General features: G+C 37.7%; 1 protein-coding gene across 5 annotated transcripts; it reads right to left on the bottom strand.

Moving 5' to 3' along the window:
• Positions 1–1,190: 1,190 nt before the first annotated feature.
• On the bottom strand, positions 1,191–23,772 carry ARHGAP11A (Rho GTPase activating protein 11A). Of its 5 annotated transcripts, none has more exons than XR_015135035.1 (12): positions 22,801–23,712; positions 17,702–17,772; positions 15,899–15,995; positions 15,139–15,392; positions 14,357–14,486; positions 14,017–14,163; positions 10,185–10,259; positions 8,954–9,118; positions 6,690–6,819; positions 6,122–6,230; positions 4,199–4,337; positions 1,191–3,665 (listed from the first exon to the last, which is right to left on the bottom strand). XR_015135035.1 is itself a non-coding variant. In XM_086322023.1 (12 exons), exons 1-12 carry the CDS (start codon positions 22,936–22,938, stop codon positions 2,083–2,085), a joined length of 3,072 nt encoding a protein of 1,023 aa, XP_086178149.1. In that variant the 5' UTR covers positions 22,939–23,772; the 3' UTR covers positions 1,191–2,082. The 5 variants fall into 5 exon arrangements, 3 of the variants coding, with proteins under 3 accessions (XP_086178149.1, XP_086178150.1, XP_086178151.1); XM_086322023.1 differs by having other exon boundaries at positions 14,323–14,486; positions 22,801–23,772; XM_086322024.1 differs by lacking the exon at positions 10,185–10,259 and having other exon boundaries at positions 14,323–14,486.
• Between the last annotated feature and the right edge of the window lie 550 nt (positions 23,773–24,322).

Raw genomic sequence — 24,322 nt, 5'->3', positions numbered from 1 at the left:
TCTAAAAACAAAACATTGTACATCCTGGGCTTGATGATTTTCAAAATCTTGTATCAAAAATTTTTAGTGATTTTAGAATGTTGCTATCTATTAAGTTCTATGCATAACTGTGTTGTTTGTTGCCCATAATAACCAAATTAATACTAGATTTTTATTTACTTGTAAGAATAAAATGAAAATAGTTTTTGGAGTTACTGCACATGCCCAGACTTTTAAGTATGTTTGTATATCATATGATTAAATATCCCCATGAGGTTAAAAATATTATCTCTATATTGTATAAGAAAAAATGAAAACATGAATACGAAATCAAGTCTAAAACTCAACTTTCCCAACTCTCCAGTTCCCACATCTCCAAGCTTTGCACCTTCATAATCCTTTACTCTGCACTGCAGCTTTCAGCTAACAAAAAACGGAGTGACATGTGGGTAGTTTTTTTTCCTTAGTAAACATCTTTTATTATTAATGATTAGTCTCTTAGAAAATCCACTGATCCAGGTGATTTGTACAGTTAATTTCTTGTCTTCTTACTGAATTAGGCTTCCAATTCAACATTTCACCTACTCCCATGGAAATCAAAGGACATTAATACATTTTTAAAATAAAGTTAAAAAAAACTGCTTGCAGCAACAAACATCTCAGAATTTATGAATATTTTCCATATCCATTTACTATTAGAAATACCATCAACAGAAATGCATACCTGTATTAAAAACCTGTTTTGATGTCAGATAAACATGATGTTTCTATCTATAGATTTTAGTCTTTATATATAATAAGTAATACTTCCTAATTCTGAGAAAGGGTCAATTCCTAGGTAGTGATTATAGAAATAGGAAATAGCTTTTAAATAAGATGTACCACTATCAAGGAGGACTTGGTAAAGCAAACCTCTGATGACTTTCAGTTCCTCCCACATACTCACACTGCCTGGTTGTTGCGTGGTGTGCAGTGTGGTTCTGTCCTGCCCTCGCCTTTGAATGAGGCATGCTAACACCTGGCCTGCAAAACTATCTTTAGTGATGGATTCTGCACACCTATTCCTTCTTCTAAAACTTAAATACACTCTACTGTTGATAGTATTCTGTCCTTAAAACTTTGTTATTTCTAATAATTAGACAGATTAGCTTGACAATCTGGATCAAATTCTAAAAGGTACTTTGAATTTCATTAGAGTCTCAGGCAAGTCATTTTCCAGAAAGTTATCTTTAATGTCTATGCTAAATAAATAACATTTACACACATGACAAACCATCACAGGTTCTTTTAAGAATCCAAGGTAAATGTACAGAGGCGCATCAATTACTACAAAGTCTAAAACCAAGCATCTGCATACAAGCAATCACTTTGATTAAAATCTCCCAAGCTTAATTACTCCTTAAAAAATTTTAAATTCTATATTGGACAAAACAGATACAATTGTATTTGTGCAAATTAACTTTAAAAATATAGTATGGCTTAAAAGTCATCTGTTATTTCTGCAGCCTCATACTATATCAGCACACTTGAGTCATCGTCATTCTGCATCGGCCATTATTCTTAGTTCAAGGGAACACACTGTCACATCTATAGGCAATATAAACCTAATTACACCCAAAAGGAACAAAGGATTAAAATGCTATTGAAGAAAATTAATTTCTAGGGATTTTTAAAGACACTGAACATTAATGGAATTTGAGAAATAAGATCTGCAGGGCTTATCTCTCCCTCTATGTGTTAAGATTTCTTGGAGAAACCTCATCTGGCCTAGGAGTAACAAGAAATCAGCACGACTCATTCCATTCTATCACACGTTAAAAAATAAAATTCATCCAATTCTCAAAAATTAACGTCTTACAAACCCAGTCAACAATTTCTTTAAAAAAGTTAAGTGTAACCTCTGCTTTAAGAGATCACAATAAAATTAAAGACAGCTTAAATATTGCCATAATTAAGAAAAATAAGAATTCAAGTTGCTTGTGCAATGAAATTAAATTCATCACATAACAATCATCCTGAGCTACAAACACATCAATTACCTTGCAAGTCATATCACCAATTGATAATTTTATATACGTTAATGACGAGTACAACATTTACCAACTATAAGTCTACAGGTTTACTTGTTGGTAGTAGTTGAAGTTTTCCAATAGGATTTTTGGGAGAACCTTTATACCAGATCCGCTCTTTTTCTGATGGTTTTCTAAGGACCCTGCTGTTTACGCCAGGGGGAAAGACCTTATCATTACTTACAATAGATTTTACTATATCATGGTTTGTTAGATCATCCAAGGGAAGCTTAATTTGGCTATTAGATATCACTTCTTGTTTACAAACTCTGGTGGACCCAAGAGAAGCATTCACAGAGTTTGGGTGCCTCTTCATTTGTAAGAAAGATGTAGAAGTTACCTCCATGCTTGATTTTGAAATCATATCAATATTTGACTGCTTGCAAGATGAAGACTTCTGTTCTTTAGGACCTGATCTGGTACATGGATGGGAGGAATCTTTTGTCATACTTTCTACACAAGAGGGAAGAGCACTCTCACAGCTCACTGATTTAACCAGAGGAGAAGCAGTATCACCAAGACTTGCTAATTTACGCCTTGGAGGTTGTCCACCATACTCCAACAAAGAACTGATTCTTCTCACTGACTGACGGACAGGCGTACGCTGAAACTTAAGAGGTGACTTAACTTTTGTCCTATTTGGTTCATTTAAAGACAGCTTGTTAAACCACTGTATGTGGTCTGAAACCCTTCCATGCTTTGTCATTTGTAAACATTCAGAAACCGTTTCATCACGTGTCTCCACTGGTGACTGCTGTTTAATGATTCCCCCAGGACTAGGTTTTGACAAGTTTGTGCTACTGCATGTGCTCTGTCCCAAGGAAGAGGTGCTAGCCACAACCTCCCTAGAAGCTGTGTGTTTCAGTAAGTTCTCTTCAATCAAATTTTCATTCTCCTTTAATTTAGTATTGAGGGTATCCCTTGGGGACTCTTGTTTCCTTACATGTTCATCACTGGGCAACTCCTGCTTGATTAAATAATCTGTTGGTATATTGAAATGAATGCTGTTTTCTAGTTGTATCTTCAACTGAGTTGAGTAACATTTTACAGTGGCTTCTCTATCTGATTTTTGAGGCTGATGTAGTGAGAAGTCTCTTTCTGAAAAGCTATCTTCATTGTTACTGGTATGGTGTCCATTTGATTCTATCACAGTCAAATTAGTTTTCAAGAGATTTTTCTCTGGGCTACCTTTGGTAGAAGATGTTTCATTGAATTTTACTTTCTCCACATTAGTTAATGATGACTGCTTGTGATTTATCAATGCATGAAGATTACTTCCAGATTCAGAAAATGCTTTCTGAATTTTTACCACAGTCTCTGTGGTCAAGTTATTTTCATCACCACTAAGAGAGCTGCCAGTTGTGTTGTTACTGTGCTGACTGTGTACATTAGGAGGGGTGAGCCCGGATGAGCTCACAGGGGACTTTTCAACCATCATATCAGGCTCCAAAGAAGAGTTCTCCACCTCAAGAGTTCCATCTATTGGAGAAGCTTCATTTCCATCTACTTCTTGAAAATCAGAATTACTAGGTCCTATCCAAGATATCCGGTAATTTGTTCCACTTAGTTGCTCTGGAGTTAATAAGTTTTCCTCCGACTTACTGATCTTTTTCGAACCTAAAATAAAGCAGTTCAGTGTTTTTAAACTTATATTTGACTTACTTTTGAAGTGTTATTCAAATACATGATAAATGAAACACTAAGCATTTAATTCCAATAAATTAGATTTGTATTAAAAATAATTTTTTATGATATATATGTATGGCTGAGTCCCTTTGCAGCTTACCTGAAACTACCACAACATTGTTAACTGGCTATACTCCAATACAAAATAAAAAGTTTAAAGTGTGGATAAAAAATGACAAGTCAATACAAAAAAAGTAATTTTTTAATGTATAAATACTAAACATTTTTGTATTTACATTGTAAAGATCCAATTGTTCATAGAAACATACACTCTAATTCAAATATTTTCACTATTCAAACATAAATTTTCAATTTCTAGAACAGTAAAGTACTTAACACATTTTATCACTAAAAAAGCAACTAAAGGTTATATGTCAATTATCTCAATAAAATGTAAAGAAAACTAAAAAAAAAATTAAAGTAGGTTTTTGGGGTAAAACTCTACCAATATCGTGTAAACATACCTTTCTGTGTTAATCTTTCATCAGTATCTGGACTAAAAAGCAGACCTGTTTTTACAGAGTCAATCCTATTTTTTAAACTTTGTTGATTTGCAAGTCGTCGACCAACATTTTCAGATCTATTGACACCAGAACACTCATTCTGTACAGAAAAAATTGAAAAAGTTTTGGTTAACAAATAAACCTAGTTAATTCAAAATATTAACACAGACTATTGTTTTGTAGTTATCAAAATCCTCTATAGCTAATTTTAAAAGGTAGATATATATAATTTAGGAATAATTTTATAGCAAACAATATATTTGCATGCATGCTGATGGAAACTATAAGCATTTGACTGGCTATTAATGGATATATTATGATCTAAAATAAAACAGCCTCATACATTAACTTAAAAATTTTTTGTGTGTGGTGATTCTGTGCCCAGGACTGTTCACAAGAGTGAAAGAAAACAAAAACAGACCAAAATCTTACCCTCATGGAATTTACATTCTTGATGGGGAGATTCAGACCAGAATAAGATAGACAATAAATTATAATGTACAATATACAATACATAAGATGAAAAGTGCTAGAAGGAAAAGTAAAACAGAGTAAGAAGGATATGGACTGGTGAAGGGTGGGGGTATAATTTTTTTGTGGCCGGGGGGAGGTACAATTTTAAATACATTGATCTGAAGATCATTTGTGAGTAAAGTAAACAGAGTGAGAGTCATGAACATATAAGGGGAATGAACATTCCAAGGAAAGGAAAATGCCACTGTAGCCTCTAATGCTGACGCAAGGTCTGGCACATTCAAGAAATCACAAAGAGGCAAAAGTGAATGAAGTCAGAGGAGCAGGGGAGGGTGGTGGGAGGAGAGCTCCAAGAGGGAGGCCAGGAACAGACCATGTGGAGCACTGCAAGTCAATGTAAGGACTTTGACTTTATTTCTCTCCTGAGAGTGAAGCAGGGAGCCACTGGAGGGTTCTGAAAAGAGGGGTGACATGACTTAACTCTGCTTTTTAGGGGATAATTTTGGTCCTAGTACTGCAGCAAAATAGAAGCAGGTGGTAGGAACTTATTGTAGTAATCTAAGTTTTAAATGACATAACTCAAAAAGTTAGAAATAAAGTGCTGTGAAAAGTGGTCAGTCTGGATAGACTCTGGAAGCAGAGTTAGACAGGATTCCCTAATGGCTTAGAATGTCTGCATGGTTTGGCCTAAGCGCTTGGAAGAATAAGTTGCCATAACTGAGATGGTGAAGACTGCAGGCAGAAGCGTGGGTTGGGGAGAGAGGAAGGAGTGGAGAAATAACAGCAAAGAAGAAATGCATCTCAGGAGCTCTATTAAGATGTCAGTACCTCCCAACTGGGAGGTCAAATAGGTAAATGTTAAGTAGTCAAGTTGTTTTCAGGAGAGCAATGTGGGCTAGAAATACAAATTTGAAGTTTTAAGTAAATACATGATATTTAGTTAGAGCTGATGATCACCTTGAGTGAGTGCAGTGGGATGAGAAATACAAGGGCAAAGCTTTTTGGGTACTCCAATATAAAGGAATTAGAAAATTAACTGGCAAAGAAGGAAGAAAATAAAAATGTCCTTGAAGCAAGGAAATGTCCTTGAAGCGAGGAAAGAAAATATGCCAAAGAAGAGCAAGTCATTAGCTGGGTTACATGTTGCTGATGGATCGAGTCCACCTGTTTGAGCAGTGCTGAATTCATGAGTAATCTTGTGAGATCTATTTCAGTGAGAGATTGGGATGAAAGCGTCACTGGAATTGATTTCAGGAGGATAGAAAAGGAGGAACTGGAGATAACAATGCAAGTGTAAATGCTTGAACAGGGCAGTAGATGGAGGAGAGACAGGGTTGGGAGGGTCTTTTAGCATCAAGTCTTCAGCTTTACACTAATATAAATAGCAGGGAAATGGTGAAAGACACTTACTCCATCTTTGCTATTTTTCCCTAGATTAAATTTCAAACGAAGAGATCTTCGAACCTTTTCTTTACGGCTGATTTTAGGAGAGAAGCAGCCTGCTTTTCCTGATTCCACCCTAGAAAGAGTGAAATTAAAAACATCAGTTTACAGCGTAAGAACTAGAGGAATTCCTACAAAATAAAGTTTGAAAGCCCAGAGCAAATCACATTGTTAGTAACTGAATAGAGTAATAATTTTTCAGGTTTAAGATACCATACATGAACACATTGTATATGCATAAAAAATGATCTTTCCTGTTGATCACAAGAGTTCAGTCACTTATAAACCAGAATCATTAGACCAGCTTTTTATATTCAGGAAATTTAAAAATTACCCACATCAACATAAAATAGGATTTTAAACAGGCAAAATGGACTCAAATTAGGAATCTTTCTCTGGAGGATAGGCCCTAGATTAATAAGACTATAGGCAAAGGGGATTTTAAAAAATTATTATTCAAATATGATTTTCAATAGAAAGACAAAATATTTTTTAAGTATATATATCAAATTTTTACCCAACCTGGATAACTTACCTGCAAACCTTTTTGCTTGCAAGCCTTTTACTTCGCCTTAGCACATTTGTACTGATCAAATGGTTTCCACTGATGGCGACAGGAGAGAATGAACTCTGAGATGACCCTTCCGGGCTTGTATCACAGTGAACTATAAAAACAACCACATGTGATGGACCATACATATTTACTTGCTTTTCAAAGTATAAAATATTAACAGCAATTAGATCTAAAGTCTTAACTTCTACCCCTAAACAACAACAAAATCACATAATCTCTGGTTAGACTCTTCAAGGGTCAAATAACCCAAGTTCACCAAAAAAGAAAAAAAAAAAGTATCAATTTCTCTTTAGTTGCCAATTAAAGGTCAGATTAAACATTATTTTTATATTAGAGTTTTACTTTAAACTCAATACTTGCTTACAAGGGAGAGATGGGCACTGTTGCAGTTTAGAGAAATAAGCTTTTGAGACAGACTTTGAGTTTGTCCACCACTTACTAAATGGCTTTAGGCTCTAAATTTGGATTTTTATGGTGAATATAAGTATTGCTATAATGTATATAAGACGTCTAGCACAGAACCTGGTGAATAAGATTAATTAATGCCATTATCAAAAATGAACTACTGAAAACAATTTAGTGTCTGAGTATGCAGTATGCACCTGCTAGCCAACCTCCTGTCTATCTGACTCTAGAGTGTAATTTGTCCAATATTTTTGACAAAAACTGATGACCCATAACACACATATAACCACATGGTTACTGCCATGTTCCATGCTAACAACTGGAGGTTACAATAGCTCATTTTGATAAAGTTATTTAACACTATATCATGAAACCAACTATAATGAAAAAAAGTAGGGGTAAAGTATTATGAGTTATGAGCAAAGGCTCCATATACATTTGACTTGTATTTGAATATTGCCCAGGATACACTCAGCGAACATGAACCTGCTCAACTTCCCACTGGTACTGATGAAGAATTTACACAGGTCCCCAGAATTTTCCATTACAGTGACTTTTTGGGTGCGTTTGCCTTTAAAAACAAAAAACAAAAAAACTTGGAGGCACTATGATATATCAAATGTGACTCAGGTAGCTTTATTCTAGGGTCAGGAGCGTGGAGAGAAGGAGGTTTGTTTCCTGAGGAAGACATTGTATTGCTAATATAAACAAAGGCAAGAAGAACGCCGATGCACATCTGCCATTTGGAAATAGTCCTCCAAAGTGGAAAACTCTGAACATTAAAAATATACTAAGTTAAAGTTTGTATCTCCAACCTGTAAACACTGGAAGAACTACAGACATAGCTTCAGAGTTCTTATTATTATACTTTAATGAACCATAGAGAACAAGTTGCTATTCTGTTCATCTTTTAAAATAAAACAGACAAGTAAAATGTAAAGCTTTTGGATAACAGAAACAAAACAGAGGCTTTTGGGAAGACCTCATAATCCAGCTAACAAATTCAAAGTAGAACTCTTAACATTGTCTGAAAACAAAGAAAATCTAAAAGAATCTGAGACCACTCAAATTTTAACTAAATGTGAGACAAATATGAGATGGAAGACTCTGGGCTTAGAGCTTCATTTCATTTTGGGTTGATCATAGTTTAATACGAGCCAACTTGTATTCTACACGTACATGTTAAAGGAGCCAAGCCAATCCAAGATCATGCTAACAAAAACCTGGTATTCAAATTACTGTGATTTTATTTTTCTCTGGAGGCTCTGGTTGGCCACATTAGAAACTTGCAGTTCATTCAGAATAAAATGACCGGGCTGGTAAAGGGATGTGGAAACCATGTCATAAGGAATAGTGTTAAAGCTTTTAAGGCTTTTTATAAAAGCCCCCACAACTAACCCACAATGATTACATTAATGGTAACACCCCAACTCTGAATTCAGAGACACTCTAATGCTGGTGACCTCAATTCAACAGAAGGCAATAATCAAGTCACAGCCATAGATCCAGAAGCAACTAAAGCAGAATTCAGGCTATTCAATCAGGTAAAACCTGAGCGCCAGTACTATTCCTATTCACAGTGACCCATAGCTTTCAACAGGCAAGGCGGTAAAACACACACACACACACACACACACACATTAACTACACTGAACCACACTGTCTATTTTAAAAGTTAGGGGACTTTACAAAATCCAGAGATTTGATAAAATAGAGAATAAAATCTGCCTCCTAAAGGAATTATTATGAAATAGCACTTTGTCCAGAATAAGCACTCCTGTTAATGTTTATAATCCAGTTATACAAATTCTATTTGTTACCTGATATTGGTGTAGAACTGCTACTGAAGAGATTACTTGGCAACAACTCAAAGTTAAAATTGTGCTTGATGGACTTCCTTTTCTTACTTGAGAGACCATGAGAATCTACCGGCAGTTTACGCTTAGCATTTGGTGTAAGAATTGTTGGTGAAACGGATAGCTGGGCTGAAAAAAAAATTTTGTTTTTTCTCCCAGAGTTGATAAAATACAAACACTTCATATAATTTCTTCCTATAAAGCTATTACTTAAAACTAACCAAAAATGGGGGGATGTTTACATTAGTATTATCAAAAATACATTAATAACTAAATTAACACTATGCAATTACTTAAAAAGTCAAGTTGTAAAGAGGCAAGATTCTTAGTAACAGCTGAAACAAAAACTAATCTAAATATTTTTGCTTTTCATAGTAACTATTAACCAATTAATGTCTTCAATCTGGAAAATGAAAACAATCAAATTTTCTATTACCAGGTTAAATAATTTTAGCTACAAGCAAATCAAAATAAAAAACTGGAACACTAATAATTTTCTGGTTCTGAATAAAAATGAGATTGAGTTTTTCAGTCTCACATGTTCAGTAGCATCCCACTTGCAAATGGAAGAACATGACTTAGAAGATCACAGATATAACAACAGACTAAAATATTGTATATGTATGGCTGAGTCCCTTAGCTGTTCACCTGAAACTATCACATTGTTAACTGGTTACACCCTAATACAAAATTAAAAGTTCAAAAGAAAAACAAGAAAATGAAAACAAACAAACACAGACTAAAATCAATTCTTACCTATAATATTAAGTTCAACATATCCAATGTAATTATATATGTAAACACATTTATATCCAATGTCATAATATAGTATTATAGTACAATATCTCCACTAAAAATTACACTTGGAATTGATTAACCAAAATAAATCAGGTAATTATTATCACAATTAATTTCTGTATAATATACATGAAACTGTGAAACTTAGTTGTTCAGTCATGTTTGACTCTTTGTGACCCCATGGACTGTGGCCCACTAGGCTCCTTTGTCCATGGGATTCTCCAGGCAAGAATACTGGAGTTGGGTGCCATTCCTTTTTCCAGGGGGGTCTACCAGACCCAGGGATAGACCCTGGGTCTCCCACAATGCAGGCAGATTCTTTATGCTCTGAGCCAACAGGGAAGCCCATAATGTACATATATAAATGTACAATTAAATAAAAATATATAATACCTACCAATTCTTTCCTGTTGAGGTGTAATAGAAGGTGTCCTGTTAGATTTAAATTTATTTAATGCTCCACTAACAAAATCTGAAATGCAAGGCATATATAATATAATCAACTATAACAACATTTACCTTTCATCAATAACACATAAATAAATAGGAAAACATTAAATACAGAATGAACCGTAAAACAATTAACTACAATGTATAAAATGAATACAATGTATAAAAGAGTACAGAAGAGGGTATCATTACCTTTTGAGGAAGGGAAGAAATGGCACCAAGAGAGAAAGCTTGGAAAGGGAAATAAAACCTTGTAGGTGTTGATTAGGTAGAAGGTAGAATTCAGGCTAGGTGACTAGCATATGCAAAGACATGTAAGACAAAACAGAATGTATGCATACTAGAAGCCAGGAGTTTGATACAGCTAGAGCAACTAGTGAACAGTGGATATGGTTAAGAGAGAAGTCTTGTGTGTTAGGAAAACAAGGCTGTATATAATTTTGAAGAATCTGAACTTCTTCAAAGGGAAAAAGGAACAAAACCATCATTTCTGCGCTTTGACAGCAGTATAATAGATTAGTTGGGGGTAGAGTGTATGTCAGAGAAGGCAATGGCAACCCACTCCAGTACTCTTGCCTGGAGAATCCCATGGATGGAGGAGCCTGGTAGGCTGCAGTCCATGGGGTCACTAAGAGTCAGACACGACTGAGCGACTTCACTTTCACTTTTCACTTTCAAGCATTGGAGAAGGAAATGGCAACCCACTCCACTGTTCTTGCCTGGAGAATCCCAGGGACAGAGGAGCCTGGTGGGCTGCAGTCTGTGGGGTCACACAGAGTCGGACACGACTGACGTGACTTAGCAGCAGCAGCAGCAGGGTGTGTGTGTGTGTGTGTGTGTGTGTGTGTGTGTGTGTGTAAGCCTCCTCGGAGATAGGCAAACTAGCTAAAGGTTCTTCTAAGTATGTTATTCAGTCATTCAACAAATATATATTTCATACCTATTATGTGTCAGACACAATGAAGATACAACAGTAGCCAAAATATGAAACAGTGACCTTTATGAAACTTTCTATTGGAGGAAGCAAACATTAAATATAACAAGCAAATAAATACCTATCGAAAAATGGGTAAATAGCATGAAGTACAAATATTAACAACAGATTTAAATCGTGGAGTGAGAGAAGGTATCTTTGAGGAGGTGGTATTTAAGGTAAGACCTGAAGGAAGAATGGGAATTAGCCAGGCAAGAGATGAGGCTCTGAACTGAGGTAGGTCCTGTGGAAACAGGCAGTTATAAAGGTATTTACAAGATCAGAGTGATAAGACTTGGTAGACAGTAGGATATAGGAATGAGAAAAGAGCAGATAAGAACACGCAGAATTCTAATTTTGATGACTAAGGACAAGCCAGGACAACAAGCCAGGACAGATTGGAATGACATGACATACTCAAAATATTTAAAGATAAAAACTGTCAGCTATATTATTCAGATTAGAAGGAGAAATAGAAGCTGAGGGAGTTCATCAGTGCTAGACTTGCCTTACAAAAATGTTGAAAGGAACTCTTCTACCAGAAACAAAAGGCAAAAGTAAACAAAGCTTTGAATAAGAGGATAAACAGTATCAGAAAATTGCAACTCTGTATCAGAATAAGTTGTCAAACAATTCTATATTAAAGGTTAAAGGGAAAAAAAGCAGTAAAACAGTAGCTACTTCAATTTGGTAGTGAACACACAACATAAAGACATAATGTGAGACAACAAAAACACAAAAGAGGAAAAGGAAAAGGATGAAACTCATATAAGCAAGTGAAGGTAATAAGACGCTGTTGGCAGAAAAAGGACTATTTCATCTACAAGACAATTTATACCAACTTCACAGTAACCACAAAATATAAATCTAGAGCAGAGACACAAACCATGAAAGAGAAAACAGAAAAACACCACAGAACAAAATGGAAGACAGAAACACAAAGAAAAAGAAACAATGGACAAAGAGAACAACCAGAAAACAGTTTTAGTTTAGGCAGTACTAAGTTTTCATCTGTTAATAATCATCCTAAATGTGAAAGTGAAAGTGTTAGTCACTCAGTCAAGTCTGACTTTGCTACCACGTGTAGCCCGCCAGGCCCCTCTGTCCATGGAATTCTCCAGGACAGAATACTGGAGTGGGTTGCCATTCGCTTCTCCAGGGGATCTTCCTGACCCAGGGATCAAACCCAGGTCTCCTGCATTGCAGCCAGATTCTTTACCATCTGAGTCACCAGGCAAGTCCAAGACTACTGGAGTGGGTAGCTATTCCCTTCTCCAGGGGATTTTCCCAACCCAGGGATCGAACCCAGGTCTTCTGCCTTGCAGGCAGATTCTTCACTGTCTGAGCCACAATGTACATGGACTGAATTCACTGATCGAAAGATACAGAGTGGCTGGATGGATTAAAAAACAAAACCCAACTATACACTGCCTCCAGGAGACTTACCTCAGCTCTAAAGATAGATAAGCTCAAAGTGAAGGGATAAAAGGTGATACTCCAAGCAAATGGCAGCCAAAACAAAGTGGATAAATGTAGGTATATGTACATGCTCAGTTGCTATGCCGTGTCCAACTCTTTGCGACCCCATGGGCTGTAACCCACTGTGCTCTTCTGTTCATGGGATTTCCCAGACTAGAATACTGGGGTGGGTTGCCATTTCCTTCTCTGGGGAATCTTCCCAATCCAGGGTTCAAACCCACGTCTCCTACATTAGCAGGCAGATTCTTTACCACTGAGCCAGCAGGGAAGCCAGAAAGAGTCCAGAAATAAACCCATACATATACGGAAAATTAACTTACGACAAAGGAATATAAAATGCAGAGAGAATAGTCTTTTTAATAAATGGTGTTGGGAAAACTGGACAGTCACATGCAAAAGAGGGAAATTAAACCACTGTATTACATTACAGACAAAAATCATCAAAATGGATTAAAGGCCTGAATGTAAGACCTGAAACCATAAAACCCCTAGAAGAAAACATAGGCAGTAGCCTATGTGACATCAGTTTTATGAAAGGACAACCTACTAAATGGGAGAAGATATCTGCAAATCACATATCTGATAAGTGGTTAATATCCAAAATATATAAAGAACTGATATAATTCAACAACAACAACCAAATAAAACAAACAACCCAGTCAAAAAATAGGCAGAGGAACTGAATAGACATTTTTCTAAAGACACACACATGGCCAACAGGCACATGAAAAGATGTCCAAAATTATTGACAATTAGGGAAATGCAAATCAAAACCATGAGACACTACAACTGTTAAAACGGTTACTATCAAAAAGGCAAGAAATAACAAGTGTTGGAGAGGATGTGGAGAAAAGGGAATGTAAATTGGTGCAGCCACTATGGAAAACATTATGGAGACTCCTCAAAAAATTAACAATAGTAGTATTCATAATATATGTACATACTACATCTTTATTATTCATCCATTGATGGATACTTAGGTTATTTCCTTATCTTGGCTATTGAAAACAATTCTGTGATGAACATAAGGGTGCATATGTCTTCTCAAATTAGTGTTTTCATATTCTTTGGATAAATACCTTGATATGGGATGGACCATAAGTATTTTGTTACAGAACAAAGAAGGTACAAGGAAAATCTACAAGGAAGGCACAAGGAAAACCTCTAAAGAAGGCAAGAAGAAACAGAAGGTGGGAATACCATACAAGCCAAAAGATTCAAAAAAGCAATGGGACAGTTAATAACTTATGTTTTTTTATGTTGAAACACATTTCAGGCAAAAGCAAACTGCCATACCTCCACATATGGGGCTGCTATGACCACTTACCTCCTACACTTTGTCTTCGTTTTCTCTTATAGTCACCAGGAGTTTCATAATCGCCTTCTTCAAAGCCTTCTAGCGATGGAGTAGCACAGAGACCATCAATACCCAACATAGCTGGTATCTTTTCTAGGATAAGATCTGGAACATGCCCTAAATGAAAATGTTCACAATCAAGATTTTTCCTCTACCCCCTCCCAAAATGTTTAAATAGTACATAACTACTTCCCAACAGTTGTCTTGGTAGCTCACTTAGAAAAAGCTGGGATCTCCCTCATTTAAACAAATCCCATTACTTAAGAATGCAACTACCGATATCTGATGCATAATCAATAAAAGTTTGTACTACTGCAGCCTGTAGTCGTAGCTTTTTTTCTGTGTTAGCAGACATCTTTTCATGTCCTTCACTTGTCTGAAGAAGATTTGGTGCAAATATTACAGCAAGATTGCTGCTATCCATCTTATTCTCACTGGACCTTAAATGAAAAAAAGTTTTATAAGATGGAGTCAAAGATAAAAATACAGAGTTAAAATAACACTGAGCACATTCTGAAGACCTCTCACTTTACCAGTTAAACACAAACCAAGATACAGTTACCCCTCACCTACCCATCTACATGACTGACTTGAAATAAGACAGAATCAGAAATACACAGCCTCTGTGTGCTTAAATATATGTCACGAAAACACTGCTACCCCTAGAGTCCACACTTTTTTCCCCCCACACAAATTGAACACATTTCTTTGATTTTCACACACAGAAAATTCAAAGTACTGAAGGCAGTAAGTATGTCTAGAACAAACAGGCTCAATGACAGCCAGCAGAAGGGACAAATTGAAAAGCAAACCACAAATATTTTAAAAACACAGTAATCATTAGAAGCCATTTAATGGCCTCAGAATCCTGTAACACTAATAAGCCTTTAAGGCATTCACAATGGCAACCCCAAGACAGCAAGGAAATATTACATATTTTTCATTATACAGGATATACTTCTTATAGTAAGGAAAAATATAATATTTTTAAGAAAAATTTCTATTCCAAATGAAATTTATTATCATAAGGGTATATCTAGCTAGTTGAGAAATTAAACTGTCATTTCCCAAAAACTTTTTTTTACTACTTACCTAAGAGAAACTTTCCTGAGAAAGTTAAAGAAGTATCTTAATATATCAATTGTGTGGTCAGCCATTAGACAGGAGAGCAACAATGTAGCTTTATTCTTCTCCTCTGTTTTTAATTGTTGAGCTTTGAAAAGTGCTTCATGCAAATCAGCTGGGAGAATGGGCTCTGGCAATTCCCTAAAAAACTGCTTAAGAAGTCCTGCGGTATCACAAGGAGGTGCAGAAGACAGGCATCTTTCACCATGATCGAGTTTATTCTAAAATAAATATAATCATTTTGAGTACTCTGGGGTTTGAGGGTTTAACACAAATAAAGTATCCTTCCTTATACTCTAAAGAGCTTTCTTGAACGAATTTCTCTTAACTCTTTAGTATATATCAGTACTTTTTAGAAGGCTAAAAACAAAATTTTAAACAAACTTTCATTTCCTATCATACAGAGGGACAAGGACCATGAGTTTGAAAGTACTCTGTAAATTTTTAAAGCATTATATAAACAGCTTGATTGTGAAAATCATTTCACAACATATATGTATATCAAAACATCAGGTTGTATGCCTTAAATATATTTGTGAATTAGACCTCAATTTTTTAAAAAAGCATTATATAAATGATACACACTTTGGAAAAAGGTTCTTCTGTCATGAAAAAAAGCTGTTTGCAAACTCAATTTCTGTCAATAATTCATGTAATAATTCTAAATATTTCAATCCTAAAAACCAAATCAAAGAGTGGTACAAACAGAGTTCAAGCATATGCTTACCTTTAGTGCTTTTAGACGAATAACAGATCCTGATTTCCTAAAAAGCCCTTCTGTATGAACATGCTCTTCTAAAGACGTGCAAGCATCAACAAGGAAACTGAAAGACAGAACTCTTTTCAGGTGGCAAGATGCACAAATCCTCTGCAATCAAACTCATCCCCATTACTCCATCAAAGTCACTAATGGCCTCTGCCTTGCCAAATCCAGAGTCAAGTCACTGTCTTTATCTTGCTTGATACTTGACCACTCCTGATGATCTTTTAAATACTCTTTTTCACTACACTTATTTCCTGCTGTCTGCCTGACTGCTCTTTCTCAAACTTCTTTTCTGGTTCTTCTTTTTCTGCCAGACTTCTCCATCCTAAGATCACCCAGGGCTCCAAGGCCTCCTTCTTTTCTTTACCTACTCTCTTTCCACAGGTGATCTTGCACAACACACATAGCTTAAAAAACCTAGCATCTGCACATTTGCCCCAAAATAAGTGAAGGTTTTTCCCCTCATCAATATTACCTCTCAGAAAGTCGGATAAATTGATCCCAGTCTTTACAACCCTTCTCATGTTTTTAGAGGTGTGTGCTTAATTTCTTTATACTGAATAATTTTTAACAATCAATATTGGCTTTATATGCTTAGTTAACAGCTGGTAACACAAATCTGAATGGATGTCAGCTGCAAGAAAATGAAGGCATTCTACTGATGTAGAGTGGCAGAAGATTGCAGAATTACTGACAGAAAAGTTTTCTTTTTAAAGCAGGCAAACAAATTACAACAAAGATTTAGTCATTATTATTAGGGACATGGGGCTTCGCAGGTGGCACTAGTAGTAAGGATCCCGCCTGCCAATGCAGGAAACATAAGACAGGTGGGTTTGATCCATGGGTTGGGAAGATGCCTAGAGGAGGGCATGGCCACCCACTCCAGTATTCCTGCTGGTATAATCCCATGGGCAGAGGAGCCTGGTGAGCTACAGTCCATGGGATCACAAAGAGTTAGACACGTCTGAAGCGACTTAGCATGCACATACACACATTAGGGTTATGACTGCAATTCTAAATGTTGAATATCATCATAAAAAGGCCTTTCATAGGCCATCTAAAAGGCAAAATACTAAGTGGTTACCTCATGAAGACTGTGAATCTACAGTGTGAGTGAGGGAAAACTGTCCTAAGGCAAAAAGGAGTTCAAAAGCTTTTAGAGAATACATCAACTAAAAACTTAGGTTATTGGACAATAGTAACCAGAATGAACCCTATTTTGGATAGAGGAGAAATGAATTAGTAAGAGCTAAGGTATTTTGTTTATATTACACACTTTTAAACTATTTTCTTAAGATGTAAACTTCCCTAGTAATTTCTGATGCGGTTAGTCCAAAAGGTTATTTACAAATAATGATATAAAAAAGTTCATGGGTTACATAATTTATATTCACAAATACCCCAAAAGCTTAAATATTCTTTTATCCAACATTTCTAAAACAAAAAATAATAAAAATTATAACTGAATTGGTAGTTTAGTATATCACTGAGTATAATCAGAACAGCAGTGAAAAGACTGATAGAGAACCAAAAATTCTTGTTTCTAACATTTATTCATTACTGAACCTTAAAATTCAATCCTGAAAATGAATACAAATTAAAAAGTTAAAATATGCAAAATTAAAAATAAACAACTTTTAATCTGAGTAAATGTTGAGAAATAAAAATCATTTGCTAGTTCCAACTAATTGTGTGCATCAATTATTTATTTTCATACATTCAAATAGTAGTTTGAAATATTTACTCTTCATTTCAAACTTTGCTCACCTTGGAATATGTCCATATTCTGGTACAACGGACTGGGGCAATGCATTTAGTGGTACTCCAAATATTTTACCCTAGAATGACAAATTCAGTTACTCTAACACAAATATTAGGCTCAATATAAGCTGTCTTAAATATTAGGTAAATTAAAAATTGAAAAAAATAAAACAAGATAGCAAAAATAAACTATTAGTCAAGACATAGAAAACAGTTACATCAAGTGCATTTGTTAAAAAGTAACTACTGTATACTAAGATGCTAGGTGCTGGGAGTGCAAAAACACTTTGCCCTTAAGCAAGGACGCACATTCCCTGTTTCCAATCCCATAATGGAAAATCTTTTAATCCATTTAGTGTTCGGTCAGGAAATTCTTATACAGAATTTGGCCCCAAATACTAACATTTCTGGAAAATACTACAAGCTCCTTCAGTAACTACATATAAATACTGACCTTAAACTTTCTATTGGTCACCTTATAAATATTTACTAACTTGAACAGAAGGTCAAATTGACTGATCTGACCCAGGGATTGAACCCATACATCTCTGGCATTTCCTGCATTGGCAGGCAGAGTCTTTGTGCCATCTGGGAACACTTTCCACATTACTGGAGAGTACTAAGCAAACTGCTCTGAATATCGAAGGAAAGGATTTTGTAAACAATTTAAATTTTATTTCACACTTTGAAAACCATTTTTAAGAAGTCACAATAGAGTGTATTATGTTCAAATGTTAATACATTTGAAGATCCCAAGAGTATATCCATATGTTGATTGAGTGTGCACACCTCTGAATAAAGAATCTATCACTATCTTTGGGCGTATATTCAAACTTCAAAAATGAGTCACTGTTGAAGAAGGCTGTAGCAATACCTTAGACTTGAATTTAGTTTTAATTCAAGCCTGTACATGTCTGCTTATATAAAATTAGATTAAGTGGGCATACCTAATCACATATATGTTAATTTATTTTAGATACATCTGCTCTCCCTGAATGCTCTTGAAGCACTTAACATTTTAAAAGCATGTTATTAACATTTAACTATTATTTACAATAATAAATCATTCAGGGAATTTCCTGGCAGTCCAGTGGTTAGGACTCACTGCTTTGAGTCAGGGTTCCATCCCTGGTGGAGGAAACTAAGGTCCTGCAAGCTGCATGACATGGCAAAATCATTTACATTCTTAATGATCTGACAAAATCTTACTAGTCCTTTCTCAAGCATCTGGTTCAATTTAGTAGATGAATATAGAAAAGAGCAACAGAGTTCCAGAAAAACATCTACTTCTGCTTCATTGACTATGCTAAAGTCTTTGACTGTGTGGATCACAACAAAATGGAAAATTCTTAAAGAGCTGGGAGTACCAGACCACCTTACCTGTCTCCTGAGAAACCTGTATCGGGTCAAGAAGCAATAGTTAGAACCACACATGGAAAAACTAACTGGTTCAAAATTGGGAAACGAGCATGACAAAGCAGTATGTTGTCATCTGCTTATTTAACTTCTTTGCAGAGTACATCATGCGAAATCCCAGGCTGGATGAATCACAAGCTGGAATCAAGATTGCTGGGAGAAATATCAACAGCCTCAGCTATGCCGATGATACTACTCTAACGCTGAAGCTGAAGCTCCAATATTTTTAGACACCTGATATGAAGAGCCGACTCACTGGAAAAGACCCTGATGCTGGGAAAGACTGAGGACAGGAGGAGAAGAGGGTGACAGAGAATGAGATGGTGGAACAGCATTATGGATTCAATGGACATGAGTTTGAGCAAATTCCAGGAGACAGTCAAGGACAGGGAGGACTGGAGTGCTGCAGTCCATGGAATCAAAAAGAGTTGGGCATGACTTAGCGATGGAACAACAACAAAAGGGACAGAGCAGAAAAGAGGAACAGAGAGCTGAACCCTGGGGAAGATCCACACTTAAGGAATAGAAGAAAAAGGGAGCCGATGAAGGAGATGGAAGAGGGGTGGGCAACTGAACAGTAACAACCACTCTGATGGCACAAAGTGAAGAAGAACCAAAGAGCCTCTTGATGGGTGTGAAAAGAGGAGAGTGAAGAAGCTGGCTTGAAACTCAACTTTTAAAAAACGAAGATCATGGCATCTGGTCCCATCACTTCATTGCAAATAGGAAGGGGAAAAGGGGAAGCAGTGACATTTTATTTTCTTGGGCTCCAAAATCACTGCAGATGGTGACTGCCGCCATGAAATTCAGACGCTTGCTCCTTGGAAGGAAAGCTATGACAAACCCAGACAACGTATTAAAAAGCAGCAACATCACTTTGCCAGCAAAGGTCCGTCTAGTCAAGCTATGGTTTTTCTAGTATTCATGTACAGATGTGAGAGATGATCCATAAAGAAGGCTGAGTGCTGAATAATTGATGCTTTCAAAATGGTGCTACAGAGGACTCCTGAGAGTCCCTTGGACTGCAAGGAGATCAAACCAGTCAATCATAAAGGAAAGCAACCCTGAATATTCATTGGAAGGACTGATGCTGAAGCTGAAGCTCCAGTACTTTGGCCACCTGATTTGGAAGAGCTGACTCATTGGAAAAAGTCCGGGTCGGGGACTAATTTCCCACATGCTACAAGGCGCAGCCAAAAAAAATTTAAAGGAAAAAAAAATTATGTTAGTATAGGCAACCCCTTATTTGGGTAAATCAGAATTTTCTTGATACTACACAATCAAACAAAATGCAAAAATAAATCATATGCCGAAGCTGAAGTTTACAAATATCACACATACCTAGAATTCAGAGTTGGTGTTTTTTTGTTCATTACACTCAATAATTGACTTCACAAATAAGTGCTATAATTTAATCTCATAAAATAAAACTAATAACACGCTTTTAAAATTTTATTAGAACACCACTTACAATACCATCTTTAAAAAGATGCCTAGCACTTTTCGTAAAGAGCTCAAAACTCTCATTAGATAATAAACACCAAAGAACTAAAGAAATCTAGTATTTAAATAATTACCTAACATGTTAGAGCTCATAACACAACGATCTTCTGTATTTCTCTACTTTATTAGGGTTTCTAGCATGACTACTAATTAGAATGTAGATCTCTGATTATCATAACAACTGGCTGAATAAATAAGTGGCATGTGACAGGCACTGTGTGCTAGTCTTATCTACAAATCTTATTTTTTAACTCCCCCAAACAACTCAAGGAGAGATATCATTCCAATTTTATAGAGTAGGAAACTGAGGCTTAGGACAAGCAGCCCAAGATCACACCCCAAATAGGAGGAGAGCAGGAATCAAACACAAATCAAAGTCTGCTGCTGCTGCTAAGTTGCTTCAGTCGTGTCCGGCTCTGTGTGACCCCATAGATGGCAGCCCAACAGGCTCCCTCGTCCCTGGGATTCTCCAGGCAAAAACACTGGAGTGGGTTGCCATTTCCTTCTCCAATGCTTGAAAGTGAAATGTGAAAGTGAAGTCACTCAGTCGTGTCTGACTCCTAGCGACCCCATGGACTGCAGCCCACCAGGCTCCTCCATCCATGGGATTTTCCAGGCAAGAGTACTGGAGTGGGGTGCCATTGCCTAAAAAAAGTCTATCTGACTCTAAAAGCAAAGTGTCAGTTTTCCTTAGAAGTAAAAAAAAGAAATATGCACACAAATTCTTTCACACACTTACAAACCTACTATATTTGTGATCTTAAAATAAAGTACCATATAATTAGGTGTATATATATATATATATATATATTAGATATCAGAAAGTGAAGAGGAACTAAAAAGCCTCTTGATGAAAGTGAAAGTGGAGAGTGAAAAAGTTGGCTTAACGCTCAACATTCAGAAAACGAAGATCATGGCATCCGGTCCCATCACTTCATGGGAAATAGACGGGGAAGCAGTGGAAACTGCTTTATTTTTCTGGGCTCCAAAATCACTGCAGATGGTGACTGCAGCCATGAAATTAAAAGACGCTTACTCCTTGGAAGGAAAGTTATGACCAACTTAGATAGCATATTCAAAAGCAGAGACATTACTTTGCCAACAAAGGTTCGTCTAGTCAAGGCTATGGTTTTTCCTGTGGTCATGTATGGATGTGAGAGTTGGACTGTGAAGAAGGCTGAGCGCCGAAGAATTGATGCTTTTGAACTGTGGTGTTGGAGAAGACTTGGACTGCAAGGAGATCCAACCAGTCCATTCTGAAGGAGATCAGCCCTGGGATTTCTTTGGAAGGAATGATGCTAAAGCTGAAACTCCAGTCCTTTGGCCACCTCATGCGAAGAGTTGACTCATTGGAAAAGACTCTGATGCTGGAAGGGACTGGGGGCAAGAGGAGAAGGGGACGACAGAGGATGAGATGGCTGGATGGCATCACTGACTCGATGGACATGAATCTCAGTGAACTCTGGGGGTTGGTGATGGACAGGGAGGCCTGGCGTACTGCGATTCATGGGGTTGCAAAGAGTCGAACACGACTGAGCGACTGGTCTGATCTGATCTGATTTATATTTAGATATAAATCTAAAACAAAATCCTTATATACAACTTATTTTTCACAATGAAATTCTTCAGGATTCTGTACAAATATTAAAATCTCATTCAAAATCCCCTTACCTCAACCACCCAAAAATCAACTGCTTCTGAACCATTCTACTGTGGTTTCTCAATTTACTCATTTCCCTATTCCTAATGCTATCACATCTCCTCATTTACTGATTCATTTAGAAAATGGACTGGTATCCCTTGCCCCTTTCCAAATGTTACTCAACAGTGGGGAAAGTGTTTGTCTCCCTTCCCACGTGCAACTTGTTCAAAATACAGTAAGTTGGCAATCTCTGGTGGCATTTTTAATTGTCACAATTGGGACACACTATTGGCCTCTCGTGTGTAGAAGCCAATGCTGCTAAAGATCCTATGATGTACACGACAGCTGACCCTTAGGAAATCCTCAAAGGATTATCTAGTTCAAAATGTCAATGTTGCTGCGGTTGACACAGTTAAACATATTCTCTTTTGGATCCATACAGAATGAACATTTTAGCATGACCTAGTAATAAGCGATGGTACAGAATGCGCACCCCCCCTCCCCGGCCCCTTTTAAAATCTAAACCTCTTTCCCCAGAACTTACCACTGTTTCCGTGGTTGCTGTTTCCTGTCTCCTGCGATCGCACTGAGCACGGCCACCCTTGACCTTAATTCCATAGGCAGCCCGAAGCTGCTGTACAACCGCCAAACGCACCAGCCTCTGATCCCACATCCCGGACATGTCGCTCACTCTCCGAGGTGCGATCTGAGTCCTGACCCTCTTTCGCCACCAAGTCTTCCAGTTTCCAAACACTCTCAGTTTTGCGTTCAGCTCCGCTGCCTTCCGGCCCCGTCTGACACTCTTCTGGCCCCGGACCCCAGCCACTTCCACGGCTTTTTCCTCGATCCTCTATACACTTTCACCGACCCTTCTCTTAGCTCTGTGCCACCCCTCACCTTTCCTTCACTTTCACTGGCCTTTCTTGTCACTTAATTCTTTCAGCTACTTACACAGATTTCCCTTCTTTCTCTCAGATCCTTTCAGTTCCTTGCAGCACGCCTGTTACCAGCTTCTCACTACTTCCAGCCACTCTCTTCCAAACCTCCCTTTGTCCTCGGCTCTCTCCGAATAGTAAAGACTACCCTTCTTCTCGCCCTCCTGACCCCAGCAGGCTCAGCTGAGCGTCTATCCCTGCGACCCCACGCCCCCCACCCTAGCCCAGCCACCGGACCAGCCGGCTGCTCAGAGGCCTCTCCCAGTCCCGGTCCCCGCCCGGGCTGGTGGCCGCCGTCACCCCGTCTCACAGGCTGCTCCTTCCCTCCCCCATCAGCCTGCCGGCTGCCCCGGCCAACACATCCCGGTGCGCTTACTGAAGTCAAGCGACCCTCTTCATTCCTCCGCCCGCACCGCCTCTGCAGACACCGGAGGCGCCGCGGCCGGCCCACCCTCGGTTTCAACCCAAGCTCAAATGGCAGCGCCAAACAGCGCTCCACACTCTGATTGGTCCGCTCCTCTTTTCAAAATCAGGACCCCGGAAGGTGGCCAGGAGCTGCCTGTCCATGGAGTTACCGGGTTACCGGCCGGGGGCGGGCGACGGGGTTGGGCACGAAAGGTTTGGAGGGCAAAACTAAGAAACACGGAAAGAAAGATGAGTTCTACTTGCTCCTTCTTAGCCATAATTTACAGGGAAATACTATCTATTATATATTTTAAAACACCTGGCCTGAACCCGAGATAATATATTTGGGGAAATGTAATAGACACCTCATTCTCTCTCTCTTTTTTTTTAGGTCTCGGCGGAGGCCGAAGGCCCTTTTACGGAGAAACCGGTTCTACTGAACCGTAAGGGAGACCATTTGGTCGGGATTCATCAACGCTGATTTTAGTAACCCTAAGCGGGAATGTTTGGTGGAAACTTCGGCTTTGGGAACTGGTCCATACTTAGGGGACTGATGATGACACCCAGATCTTTGCGTTTAGGTAGTTAAAATACAACAAAGAAGACCTGTCGAGAGAGTGGAGTGCGGGAGGAAAGTCTAGGGGAGGCGGCCGCTGCAAAAGCTTCATTCGGTGGGGTCTGGACTTAGACCACGAAGGAGACTGGTTCCTGACCCTCACGGTGCAG

This window comes from Bos grunniens, chromosome 10 (assembly GCF_055505025.1).
Source record: "Bos grunniens cultivar Pamir isolate PY7600 chromosome 10, Bosgru_T2T1.0, whole genome shotgun sequence".
Taxonomy (NCBI): Eukaryota; Metazoa; Chordata; class Mammalia; order Artiodactyla; family Bovidae; genus Bos; species Bos grunniens.
The sequence above is the reverse complement of the archived record's forward strand: the minus strand, read 5'-3'. Positions and strand labels throughout refer to the sequence as shown.